The 12,861-nt window shown below is 46.1% G+C and overlaps 1 protein-coding gene across 2 annotated transcripts in view; it reads left to right on the forward strand.

The window, feature by feature from the left end:
* Positions 1 to 12,861, forward strand: part of SLCO2B1 (solute carrier organic anion transporter family member 2B1) — a 55,573-nt gene that overhangs the window by 26,241 nt on the left and 16,471 nt on the right. For both annotated transcript variants that reach the window (NM_001132870.1, XM_024254567.2), the window contains 1 exon segment: positions 11,330 to 11,432. In NM_001132870.1, coding sequence (NP_001126342.1) covers positions 11,330 to 11,432 — 103 coding nt within the window.

Genomic DNA, 12,861 nt, shown 5'->3' on the forward strand with positions numbered 1-12,861 from the left:
CACGGCAGCATCTGTGAGTTCTGAGGTGCTGCAGGCCTCCTAGCCCCCAGTGCCTCTTCTTTGCAGGCACTGCCTCTAGACCCCGCTGCATCTCACTGATGGAGGGATTGGCCCATAGAGGGTTAAAGACATGTCCAGAGGTTGGACAGCACCACGGGCCCTCGCACCTGTCTGTACAAAGCCAGGTCCTAGCGCCAAAGGGCTGAGGAAAGGCTCCCCCAGACCACCAGGTCTGCACATAGAGCTTCCTTTAACATCAATGGGGCTTGAGTGGTTTTTCGAAGTGAACCCCACAGAACCCCAAGGGTACCACCACAGGGAGGAGGAGGAGGGGTATCACCGAGCAGGGCTAAGGGCCTTCCATCCCTCTACACACATACACACACACACACACACACACACTTCAGTCTGAGTAGTTCTACTATTTTGTGTTTTTATACCTGTCTAAAGACTAAATCTAAAGAATAAGATTTCAATTGTGAAAAGAGTTCTCTTCCTAAAAACCAGCTGAGCTAGTCCAACACTGCCATTTGTCAGAGGAGGAGATTGAGGCTAAGGAAGAGATGAAAGGTAGTTGATCAGGCCCAAGAGGCACCATGCGAGCTTCCTCGGTGTCTAAGGCATCCTGCAGTGGCAGGGACAGGGCTAGACATGGCAGGGGTTACACGCATGTCATGCTGGAGGCCTGTTGACTTCAGTAGGGATGGCACCATGCTCGAGGGGCTGAAGAAAAGACCCAGAGTCAGCAAACAAGACATAGGGTTTATTGAGGGAACTTACATACAGGGTGGTCCAGTGGTGGTGGGCTGGACAGAGAATCACTACCATTTGTAAAAACCATGCAAATTATATGGCACCCTCCACCTGGCAACCTTCACTTAACCCAAAACAAAGGGCCTTGATCCTTCATACAGCCTGTGTTTCATGGGATGAGCCAGGGGTTCAGATGTTCTTCATAAATAAGAAATGAATCTCTGGGTTGGCCACTCCCAGATTTCTTAGTTCAGAACTCCAAATGAGGCTGGGTGTGGTGGCTCACACCTGTAATCTCAGCACTTTAGGAGGCTGAGGTGGGCACATCACTTGAGGTCAGGAGTTCAAGATCAGCCTGACCAAATGGTGAAACCCATCTCTACTAAAAATATAAAAATTAGCTGGATGTGGTGGCGTGCACCTGTAGCCCCAGCTACTTGGGAGGCTGAGGCAGGAGAATCGCTAGAACCTGGGAGGCAGAGGTTGCAGTGAGCTGAGATTGCACCACTGCACTCCAGCCTAGACAACAGAGCAAGATTCCATCTCAAAAAAAAAAAAAAAAGAACTTCAAACGCAAGTTCTGTTTAGACCAATCATTCTCAGGGTATGCTTAAGAAGCTAGTACAGTCAGGTGCGTCTACCATGCAATATGGCGGCCGCACCATACCAGCCAGGCTCTGCTACTTACTAATTCTGAAATCTGTAAAATGGGTATAACCATAACATCTGCATCTCGGGGTCTTTGTAAGAATGAAGTGAGGCAAAGTGGTGAGGTGGGTAGTTCAGTGCCAAAGCGCAGGTGCAGTAAACAGGAGTGCTTGTTCTTGGCATCTTTCTCCGAGCAGGCCAGCTCTTAAGGGGAAAACTAAGAGAAAAAGTGCCTTTTTTCTAAACTTATATGCTTTTCCTTTTTACATGTTTTTCAACTTTTTAATTTTTTTATTTAACTTTTTTTATTTTTTAAATTTGGTTTTTCAACTGACAAGTAAAAATTATATGTATTTATGGTGGAACATGATGTTTTGATCTATGTATGCATTGGAGAGTGGATAAATCAAGCCGTTTAACACATGCCTTACCTCACTTACTTATCTTTTTGTGTGTGTGGTGAGAACACTTAAAATCTACTTTCTTAGCAATTTTCAAGTATGCAATATATTGTTATTAACTGGACTCATCATGATGTACAATAGATTGCCTGAACTTATTTCTCCTGTCTAACTGAAATTTTGTATCCTTTGACTAACAACTTGCTCTGGTAACTACCCTTCTGCTTTTTGCTTCTATGAGTTTGGCTTTTTTATATTCCACACCAAGGTGAGATCATGCAGTATTTGTTTTTCTGTGCCTGGCTTATTTCACTTAACATGATGTCCTTAGGTTCATCCATGTTTTCACAATGACAGGATTTCCTTCTTTTTTAAAGCCAAATAGTGTTCCATTGTGTGTACGCACTACATTTTCTTTATCCATTCATCCATTGATGGATGCTTTGGTTGAATCCATATCTTGGCTACTGTGAATGGTGCTGCAATAAGCATGAGAGTGCAGATCTCTCTCCTTTCTTTTATTTAAATACATTCTTTTATTTGAAAATTTGTGTTTTTCCATTTTCTTTTTAAAAATGTTGTCATTTTTAATTTTTATGGGTGCATAGTAGGTGTTTATGTTTATTGGGTACATGAGGTTTTTTCGTTTTTTTTTTTTGAGACAGAGTCTCTCTCTCTCTCTCGCCCAGGCTGGAGTGCAGTGGTGCAATCTCGGCTCACTGCAACCTCCGCCTCCAGGGTTCAAGCAATTCTCCTGCCTCAGCCTTCTGAATAGCTGGGATTACAGGTGCCCGCCACCATACCCAGCTAATTTTTGTATTTTTAGAGGAGACGGGGTTTTACCATGTTGACCAGGTTGGTCCCCAACTCCTGACCTCAAGTGATCCACCCCCCTCAGCCTCCCAAAGTGCTGGGATTATAGACGTGAGCCACTGTGCCCAGCCTACATGAGATATTTTGAATCGGCATACAATGTGTAATAATTATATCAGGGTAAATGGGGTATCCAACCCCTCAAGAAACAAGAAAGAATTTATCATTTCTTATTTCTTTAATTTATTTTTCAATGTATAACCAATCAATAGAATGTATCATTTCTTTGTGTTATAAATGTTCCAATTATACTCTCTTAGTTGTTGGTTTTGTTTGTTTTGTTTTGTTTTTTTGAAACAGAGTCTCACTCTGTCACCCAGGCTGGAGTGCAGTGGCACAATCTTGGCCCACTGCAACCTCCACCTCCTGAGTTCAAGCAATTCTCCTGCGTCATCCTCCCAAGTAGCTGGGATTACAGGCTCCAGGCTTCATGTTGGCCAGGCTGGTCTTGAACTCCTGGCCTCAAGTGATCTGCCTGCCTTGGCCTCCCAAAGTGTTGGGATTACAGGCATGAGCCACCACACCTGGCCCTGGTCCCTCTCTTAGTTTTATTTATTTATTTATTTATTTATTTTGAAATGGAGTCTCTCTCTGTCACCCAGGCTGGAGTGCAGTGGCGCAATCTGTCTCTCGGGCTCAAGCAATTCTCCTGTCTCAGCCTCCCAAGTAGCTGGAATACAGGCATGCACCACCATGCCTGGCTAATGTTTGTAGTTTTAGTAGAGATGGGGTTTCACCATGTTGGCCAGGCTGGCCTCGAACTCCTGACCTCAGATGATCCACCCGCCTCAGCCTCCCAAAGTGTCTTAGTTATTTTTAAATGTGTAATAAATCCAGCTCTCTTTCTCTTTAATCCTGATTTCATTTCCTTTGGATATATACCCAGTAGTGGATTGTTAGATCAGAAGATTCTATTTTTAACTTTTGGAGGAAACTCCATACTGTTTTCCACGCTGGCTGTGCTAATTTACACCCCTACCAAACAGGGTGCAAGTGTGCCCTTTTCTCCACAGCCTCGCCAGCACTTGTTATCTGTCATATTTTTTATAATAGCCATTCTATTCTATTTTAATATATTATATCGTATCTATACACATTCAGGTGTGAGATGATATCCCATTGTGTTTGCATATGCTTTTCTATATCCTACTTGCACTATAGTCTATAAAAGGTTTGAGACAGCTTACACCACACAAAGGTACAGTACTACTACAACAGTAGGAATTAGGCTAACATTTATTACTTACTCTGCACCATGCAACGTTCTAAGACCTTTGTATGGATTATCTCATTTAGTCCCCATAACCCACCTGTGAAGTCGATATAGTTATTACCCCTATCTTATACCAGAGGGACTTGGGTAACAGAGATTAAATAACCTGATCACATAGCTAGTAAACAGTGAAACCAATCAATTAAGGCTAAGGAGCAGGAGAAATATAAATAAGAGTAAAAGGTTTTCAGAATGAGAGAGAAAAACATAAATGCATGGACCCATAAAGATTAATTCAGTTGATACCATTGAGCCATTTATTTGGTTCTGAGGTTTCTGGTAGCCAAAGGGAAAAGAAGCATGGCCAGTGGCATGAATCTCATTAAAAGAAAGCGGGGGCCAGTTGCCGTGGCTCACACCTGTAATCCCAGCACTTTGGGAGGCTGAGGCGGGTGGATCACCTAAGGTTAGAAGTCCGAGAACTGCCTGGCCAACATGGCGAAACCCTGTCTCTACTAAAAATACAAAAAATTAGCCAGGCGTGGTGGTGGGTGCCTGTAATCCCAGCTACTTGGGAGGCTGAGGCAGGAGAATCGCTTGAACCCGGGAGGCGGAGGTTGCAGTGAGCCGAGATTGCATCATTGCACCACTCCAGCCTGAGTGACAGAGCAAGACTCTACCTCAAAAAAAAAAAAGAAAAAAGAAAGCTAGGAGTGTGTTTCATTCTTCGTGGAAACTCAGCTCTTGCTGAAAAACACTCTCTTTCATGGGGTGGGAGGAAGTTAAGCAGATCTCTCATCCCCGTGGCTGCTTCCCTTGGTGATATGTGAAGGAACCTGAGGCTGGCAGAGGATTCCATATCACCCCAGAGTCCACACTGGCTCTGTGGGTCAAGGAACCTAGCCCCTGGACAAAGACTTCTTTTAATAGGAACTCAGTTCTCACCAAGGATAGCGCCTGGATCCCTGGGGGCCCAGCAGACAGGAGGGCCTTCCATGGGCTGAGCCACACACAGCACATGGTGTCCGGCAGGCTTGCAGCAATCAGCAAAGAGCCCCCAGAGGGGAAGTTCCAGCAGCCCTCTCCATCCAGGGCTGCTGACCCAGGCAAACACAGCCCAGATGGGTCACACTGCAATCCCTGCACTGAGCAGAGGCACGTTTCCTGTTTCTGGAGCCCGTTATTACTCAGCTGTCCTCAAAACAGATGAGGGGGCAAGTGGCAGAAATCTGTGGAGAACACAGGGTCAGGAGCTAAGGACAGTTAGGGCTCCCAATAGCCACAGAATATAGCCAAAATCTCAGCCTGGCCTTCCAAACCACCCAAGTCTGGTTCTGGCCCATCTTTTGGCCCCAGCCCCTACCCCAGCCAAGCACTGCTGTAATCAGGTTGGTGTCCCCACTGCGTCCTGCACAAGAGCTTCCACCACCATGCCTCTGCTTCAAATCTGCTCTCCCTTTCTATCTACCCAAACCCCAAAGCTCACTTCTCCCTGGATGCCACCCCTGACCACCCAGCCCCTGAAGGTCTGTCACTCCCCTCCTGTTCCACACCCCATGCTCTGTCACAGCAGGAGACAGGACTGAGACAGGGAGACTAGAGAACCTGGGTTTGTTTTGAGAGCCTGCTCTACCAATAACTGCCTGGGTGACACTTCCCCTTTTGGGGCCTCAGTTTTCTCTTCTGTAAAATAGGTGCAATAATAATCCCTGCACCAGACAGACCATTGTTGGAATTAAATGACATGATGGATATGAAAGTGCAGTGTAGCTGGGCGCAGTGGCTCACACCTGTAATCTCAGTACTTTGGGATGCCAAGGCGGCCAGATCACCTGAGGTCAGGTGTTTGAGACCAGCCTGGCCAACATGGTAAAACCCCGTCTCTACTAAAAATACAAAATTAGCCAGGTGTAGTGGCGTGTGCTTGTAGTCTCAGCTACTTGGGAGGCTGAGACAGGAGAATTGCTTGAACCTGGGAGGCGGAGGTTGCAGTGAGCTGAGATTGCACCACTGTACTCCAATCTGGGGGACACAGCAAGGCTCTGTTAAAAAAAAAAAAAAAAAAAGTGCAATGTAGACCAAATAAGAATGTTCACGTGGGAGCAGACGACACTGTGGTTGTTTCTACTCTTTATGAGAACAAGGAAACCAGGCAAGGAACTCAGAAGATTCTGCTTACCCTGCCCCTTCCTGATAAAAAATGTTGGGAAGTGATCAGTCTGTCCCCAGCCTGTCCTCCTGCTTCCTGGGGCAGCACTCACTCCAGCACTCTCTCTCAGCTGTCCAGGACCCTCCAACCACTGTGGCGCCCCTCCCAGATCACTCTCCCAGAGCTCAGACGGGACTCAGAAAGGAGCAAGGATTCACTGATTCTCTTTAAGGCAGCATGTCCAAAAGAAATGTTATATGAACCACATATGTTATTCTAATTTTTTTTGTCCACATGCGAAAGTAAAAGAAATTAATTTTAATAATACATTTTATTTAAGCCACTATATCTAAAATATTCTCATTTTAACATATAATAAATAGTAAAAAATTAATGATGAAACATTTTCCTTTTTTCATACTAAGTCTTCAAAATGCAATGTGTATTTTATGCCTACAGCACATCTCAATTTGGACTGGCCATATTTCAATTGCTTAGAGCCATACATGACAGGTGGCTGCTGTATGAGACAGTACAGCTCTAAGGTATAAATGAATAATCCAAGCAGGCTGCCTTACCCAAAAAAATAAGACATGGTAGGATTTCAGGTTCCTTCAAATCACACCACAAAGATGCCTCCTAATTCTTCCAGTCCCGCATCAGGGCTGTCTGACTCAGGGGGCTTAGTGGATAAAGTATGAGTTTATTATTATTATTATTTTTTTTTTGAGTCAAGATGTTGCTCTGTCACCTAGGCTAGAGAGCAGTGGTGCCATCATAGCTTACTGTAGCCTTGGACTCCTGGGCTCAAGTGATGCTTCCACCTCAGCCTCTTGAGTAGCTGGGACCACAGGTGCATGTCACCATGCCCAGCTAATTTTAAAATTTTTGTAGAAATAGGGTCTTACTATGTTGCCCAGGCCGGTCTCACACTCCTGGCCTCAAGCAATCCTGCTGCCTTGGCCTCCCAAAATGCTGGAATTAACAGGTGTGAGCTCAGTCAAAGCATGAGTTTTCTACTCAGGCAAGCTTGAGCTCGGATCTGAGTCCTGCCACTCTCTAGTTATGTGATGCTGAACAAGTTGCCTACCTTCAGAACTTGTTTGCTCATGTGTGAAGGAGTGTAGGACTTGCTGGCAGGTCCCAGTGAAGATGGAGCAGGCTCATGTATGCGTAGCTACCAGCCCATATACCAGTGGCTTGCCATGTCCTGGAATGGTAGTTCCGCTAGTGCTGGTGTGCTCTGTGGACCCTTTGCCTGTCTCGGAAGCATCAGCAGTTCAAGAACTCCCTGACGGCATGATGGCATCTCCTCTTGCTTTCATTTTTTCCCCCAAAAGCCTGGCATTGGCTACACCCACTGCTGGTTAGAACCATCTCTTGCACTCCTCTTTCAATTGATATTTACTAGATAACCACTATTTCGCCCCAGGCCCTTGCTAGGCACAAGAGTTTGAACAGAAAACAAGATAAACATGACTCCTGCTCTTGCAGAGCTCAGGGTCCAGCAGGGGAGAAAGGTGTCAAATAACGTTTGCCTCAGACCTAAAGCATGTATAAAATAGACATTCTTTATTTTACTTAAAAATCAACTTAATTTCTACTCTGAATGCCCATCCTGCCAGATCATCAAGAAATTCAATCTCAACCTTTCTCAGAGCTCTCTGACCAAGGTGAAGCAAAGGTCCTGTGTCTTACACAGTGCCCAAGCACCAGGGAGGCCTCCCCAGCAGACATCAGCATCAGCCCACTGTGGTCACTATGGTGATGCCCACTTGCCATCCTGGCCCATGTGGTTCCCTTACCATGCTTGGAGCAGAGTCTTGGTGAGGCTGGGAACCTAGGAGCCCAGCCTCCCTAGGTCAGCCTGCATCCTGCCCCTTGGAGGTGAATTGCTTCCGTGGGCCCTGTCTCAGAGGGTACGTGGCTCCTTGCTACTCATGGAATCCACAGACTGCTCTGTCTCTGCCTCATCCTCTTTTCCAGGCTTTATTTTAGGGAAGATGGTATTCTTTTCCCCTCATCCTCAGAGCCTCCCTCTCTACTCACATCCACAACACCCAGCAGAATCTTCTCAAGGGACTCAAGCTCTGGAAACAAAAGACAGGAAGGGAAATCTTGCAATCCATTACTGCTTTCTGCCATGCCACAAACATCCCCTGAGGACAGGAAACCTAGAGCCTGCTCCCTGCTGGAATGAAAGAAGAGAGAAGAAAGGGAAAAAAGCCCAAGGGAACACACACATAAATTAATATTTGAATGAATTGTCCTGCTGGGACAGGCCAGCCTTGAGCCAGCCAGCCTCAGGAAGCCAGGTTGGGGAGGCATGGAACAGGGGACCCCCACAAGGTTGTGGCTGACATGAAGGTTCTGAAATGTGGGGAAATCCAGCATTTGCCTCGTGATGATCTCAGAAAAAACGAGATGGGAGAAGAAAGAGAAAGTGTCAGACCCAATCAGAGTGTGAGTCCTGTAGGAACCTCACAGGCAACATGGGAAGAGGAGGCAGAACCAGGAAGCCCAAATGAGCACTCTCCAGCCCAACAGGTCCTTCCCTATGGCCCATGGCATCCTGGCCCTGGACGTGGGGAAGCCTCGGCCTGCACACTCCTAGTTACAGGGAGCTAACTTCCTCCCAGGGTAGCCTCTTCCAAACTGCTGTCCACACTGGGTATAAGTCTTTTTTTTTTTTTTGAAACAGGGTCTCACTCTATCGCCCAGGCTGGAGTGCAGTGGCATTATCTCAGCTCACTGCAACTGTTACCAGAAAGGGGTCTGGATCCAGACCCCAAGAGAGGGTTCTTGGCTCTCACACAAGAAAGAATTTGGGGCAAGTCCACAGAGTAAAGTGAGAGCAAGTTTATTAAGAAAGTAAAGGAATAAAGAATGGCAACTCCATAGGCAGAGCAGGGTGTTCCCGAAAGTAAGAGGAGAAACGCGTCCACCCTAGGTACAATACATGTTTATATATAGGATGAAAAAGATCATGGGGAGATGTGCTCTGCTACAAGGGTTTGTGATCAAGGATTTTCTTGATCACTATATTTTGCAAGAATCAATATTATTATATTTAAAGCAAAATTAGAAATGCTTCTGTTCTCCAGACATCTGGATATCAGGACACTCCTAAGTCTGGGTCTATTTAGTAAACATTATTAATCTGTTCCCTTAACCATAAACATCTAGAGGCTAAGAATGCCTGACTTTCTGGGAATGCAGCCCAGCAAGTCCCAGCCTCATTTTTCCTACCCCTCAGTCAAGATGGAGTTGTTTTGATTCTAACGCCTCTGACAAAATCTCCATCTCCCTGGCTCAAATGATCCTCCCTCCTCAGCCTCTTGAGTAGCTGGGACTACTGGTGTGTGCCACCACACCTGGCTGATTTTTATTTTTTATTTTTTTGAGATGGAGTCTCGCTCTGTTGCCCAGGCTGGAGTGCAGTGGTACGATCTCAGGTCACTACAACCTCCGCCTCCCAGGTTCAAGCGATCTTCCTGCCTCAGCCCCCCTAGTAGCTGGGATTACAGGCATGCGCCACATGCCCGGCTAATTTTTGTATTTTTAGTAGAGACAGGGTTTAGTCATGTTGGCCAGGCTGGTCTGGAACTCCTGACCTCAGGTGATCCACTGGCCTCACCCTCCCAAAGTGCTGAGATTACAGGTGTGAGCCACCACGACCAACCGATTTATTTTTATTTTTATTTTTAGTAGAGACAAGGTTTCGCCATGTTGCCCAGGCTGATCTTGAACTCCTGGGCTCAAGCGATCCTCCCACCTCAGGCTCCCAAAGTGCTGGGACTATAGCCGCGAACCATCACACCCGGCCTAGGCATAAGTCTTCTTCCAGGGAATTTTTTTATTTTAATCCTGACCTCAGCCTACAAAGAAAAATAACTAAATTACACTCCACTTGCTCACTTATATTCAAATGACCCTGTGCCCATAGCAACTTCTCCAAGATTTAGTTTCCTCATCTAAAAAGCGTGCACAGTAATAGTACCTGCCTCACACAGTTTTGTGGTAGAGTACTCTGGGCCCTTGGCCTTGGTTGCCCCCTTCCTTCAGGGTGTACCAGTGAAGTGCTCAGGCTCTGGAGCCAAGCTGTCTGGATTCAAATCCTAACTGGACCACTTATTATCTGTGTGAAATAAGTTGAAATAAGTTATTTTCTCTCTGTGTCTCATTTTTATCACCTGACAAAAAGGGATTATTATGGTATCTACTTCATTTTTTAAAAATGATTTTTGACTCTTATTTCCTTCTCCAAGTTGTTGGTAGGGACGTATACACTTCAGCAGGTTGTGAGGTTTCAGTAAGTTATGCATTAGTCATTAGAACAGTGCCCAGCATACAGTAAGTGCTTAGTAGGCATTAACCGTTATTTATCATTATTTCCTTTCTTATTTCTGACAATCAGAAGATGGTGATTGTGCCCCCTCCCTCCACACACGATATTCTCTTCCCCTCTTTTTCAAGAGTTGCACATGGGCCGTCCCCACCCAGGCGGAGGGACACACTCCCGGGCGTCCACGGGAATCTTCACAGCTTGGACCCAAAGCTGAGTCCATCCTCTGGGTGTGGCTTGATTCATCCAAGAGGAGCAGTGACAGTGGGAGTGAAGATTGACTGGATTGGTGTGTTGGTGTTTTGGGTAACATTGGTGGTGATGATGGCAGTGGCGATGGAGATGAGGCTGGTGATACTGATCTTGGTGAAGACAGTGGTAGTGATGATGATGTTAGAGACAGTGATAGTGATATTGATGATTCTGATCATCATCATGGTGGTGGTGATTCTGAAGGTTCAGGTGACAGCGATAACGATGATTGTGCTGGTGGTGGTGATCATGACAGAGACAACAATAACAATCGTCATATCATGATGGTAATGTCATGACTAAATTTGTCATTTAGTCACAACGATATGGGTGATGTGAATGAGGGTGACATTTAAGCAGAAAGGAATAGAAATGATGACGATGATTATGGTGGTGATTTTCCTAAAAATGTTGGTGATTATTATGATGTTAATAGCGGTCATGACAACTAACCCACGTGGATACTGGTGATGACAAAGTTTAACCACAAGAATTTTATTCATTCTTTCAAAACCACTTGTTGGGTACCTATAGGGCCAAGAACAAATGGAACACTGCAGTCCTCAGTTGCTCCTGAAGAGATCACAGGGCCCTCACCCTCTCCTCTCCAAGACCTCTCCTCCCCAGCCCACAGCCAACTCTGAGTGGGATCGCTGGCATCCAGCGGACTGTCCTTGGTTTTGTGTCTCCTTCAGGGCAAGGACTCTCCCTCTAAGCAGAGCCCTGGGGAGTCCACGAAGAAGCAGGATGGCCTAGTCCAGATTGCACCAAACCTGACTGTCATCCAGTTCATTAAAGGTAAGTCAGCTCAGACCAGGTTATGGGGAGCCAGGGCCAGAGAGGCCCTCCAGATTGTCAGGATCCAGTCCTTCCTGCCTCTCTTGATTCATCTTCTCTACCTGCAGACCCCTCATGAGCACCATCTACTCCTTGTGAGTCTTTGCACATGCAATCTTCTCTGCCTGGACCATCATTTTTTATTGCTTTCAAAACCTTCCCTATGGGCCAGGCATTGCGGCTCATGCCTGTAATCCCAGCACTTTGGGAGGCCGAGGTGGACGGATCACTTGAGGTCAGAAGTTTGAGACCAGACTGGCCAACATGGTTAAACCCTGTCTCTACTAAAAATACAAAAATTAGCTGGGCATGATGGTGGGCACCTGTAGTCCCAGTTACTTGGGAGGCTGAGGCAGAAGAATCACTTGAACCCGGAAGGAGGAGGTTGCAGTGACCCAAGATCACACCACTGCACTCCAGCAGACAGAGACTTCATTTCAAAAACAACAACAAAAAACCTTCCCTATCCCTCTAGGTCCAGCTAAAAAGCCACTACTTTCTCCACATGTCCAGCTCTCCCAGCCAGCAAGGCCACTTCCCTCCCTCTTTGGTTCTCAGAACCCTCAGGGCTTCTAGATCAGTTCAGATCTGAGCCTGTGTTCCTGAAGGTCAGGCCTGTGCTGGCTCATCTATGACCCTTCCTCTCCTCCCACCCACCGCTGAGCCTGCAAATGGGAGGGCATCAGGAAATTGTCAAATTCCCAGATGGCAGCATGGGCGGAGAGAGCTCTGGGCTAAAATCCAGAACCTGGGCTTTTGTCCCTGATCCCTGCTCCTTTCTGGGCCTCCGTTTCCCCATCTATATAGCCAGGAGTAGACTCAATGATCTAATGTCCTTGAGGCTATGATCCTGAGACTATGAACTCAGTCTATCACTAACCAGAGTACACATTATGACCAGGCCATTCTTTCTCAAGATTATGACCCCAGGAACATTGATTGAGTGCCTGCCGTGTGCCCAGCTCTTACAGAGCACTGGATGGCAGGTCAGAAGACTTGGATTTGAGTCCTCCCCCTAACGGTGACCAGTGTACAATCTTAAAGAAGTTAGTTTCCTTTTCTAAATTGAGCTTCCTCATCTGGAAGATTGGGTCAATAATCCTTGCTCTGCCTGTCTCAAGGGCTATTATGAGAATCAAATGAGATGAAAAATGGAAAGCCTCTTTATGCTATTAAAAAAACTGTACTTATATATAAGGTACAATTATTTCAATTATTATTCTTGTTCCACAGTTATTCTGACCATGCCCTAGGATAGTAAATTGAGCTGCCTATGGTTTAGGAGGGCATGTCCACAGGAGTTGCTTCATTCCTTACTGAGGATTTCTGCAACAGGAAGGAATTAGGTCTATTCTTGGGAAGAGCTTCCTAAGATTTGATGTTGGGGCAG

This window comes from Pongo abelii, chromosome 9 (genome assembly GCF_028885655.2).
Source record: "Pongo abelii isolate AG06213 chromosome 9, NHGRI_mPonAbe1-v2.0_pri, whole genome shotgun sequence".
In the NCBI taxonomy this organism is placed as follows: Eukaryota; Metazoa; Chordata; class Mammalia; order Primates; family Hominidae; genus Pongo; species Pongo abelii.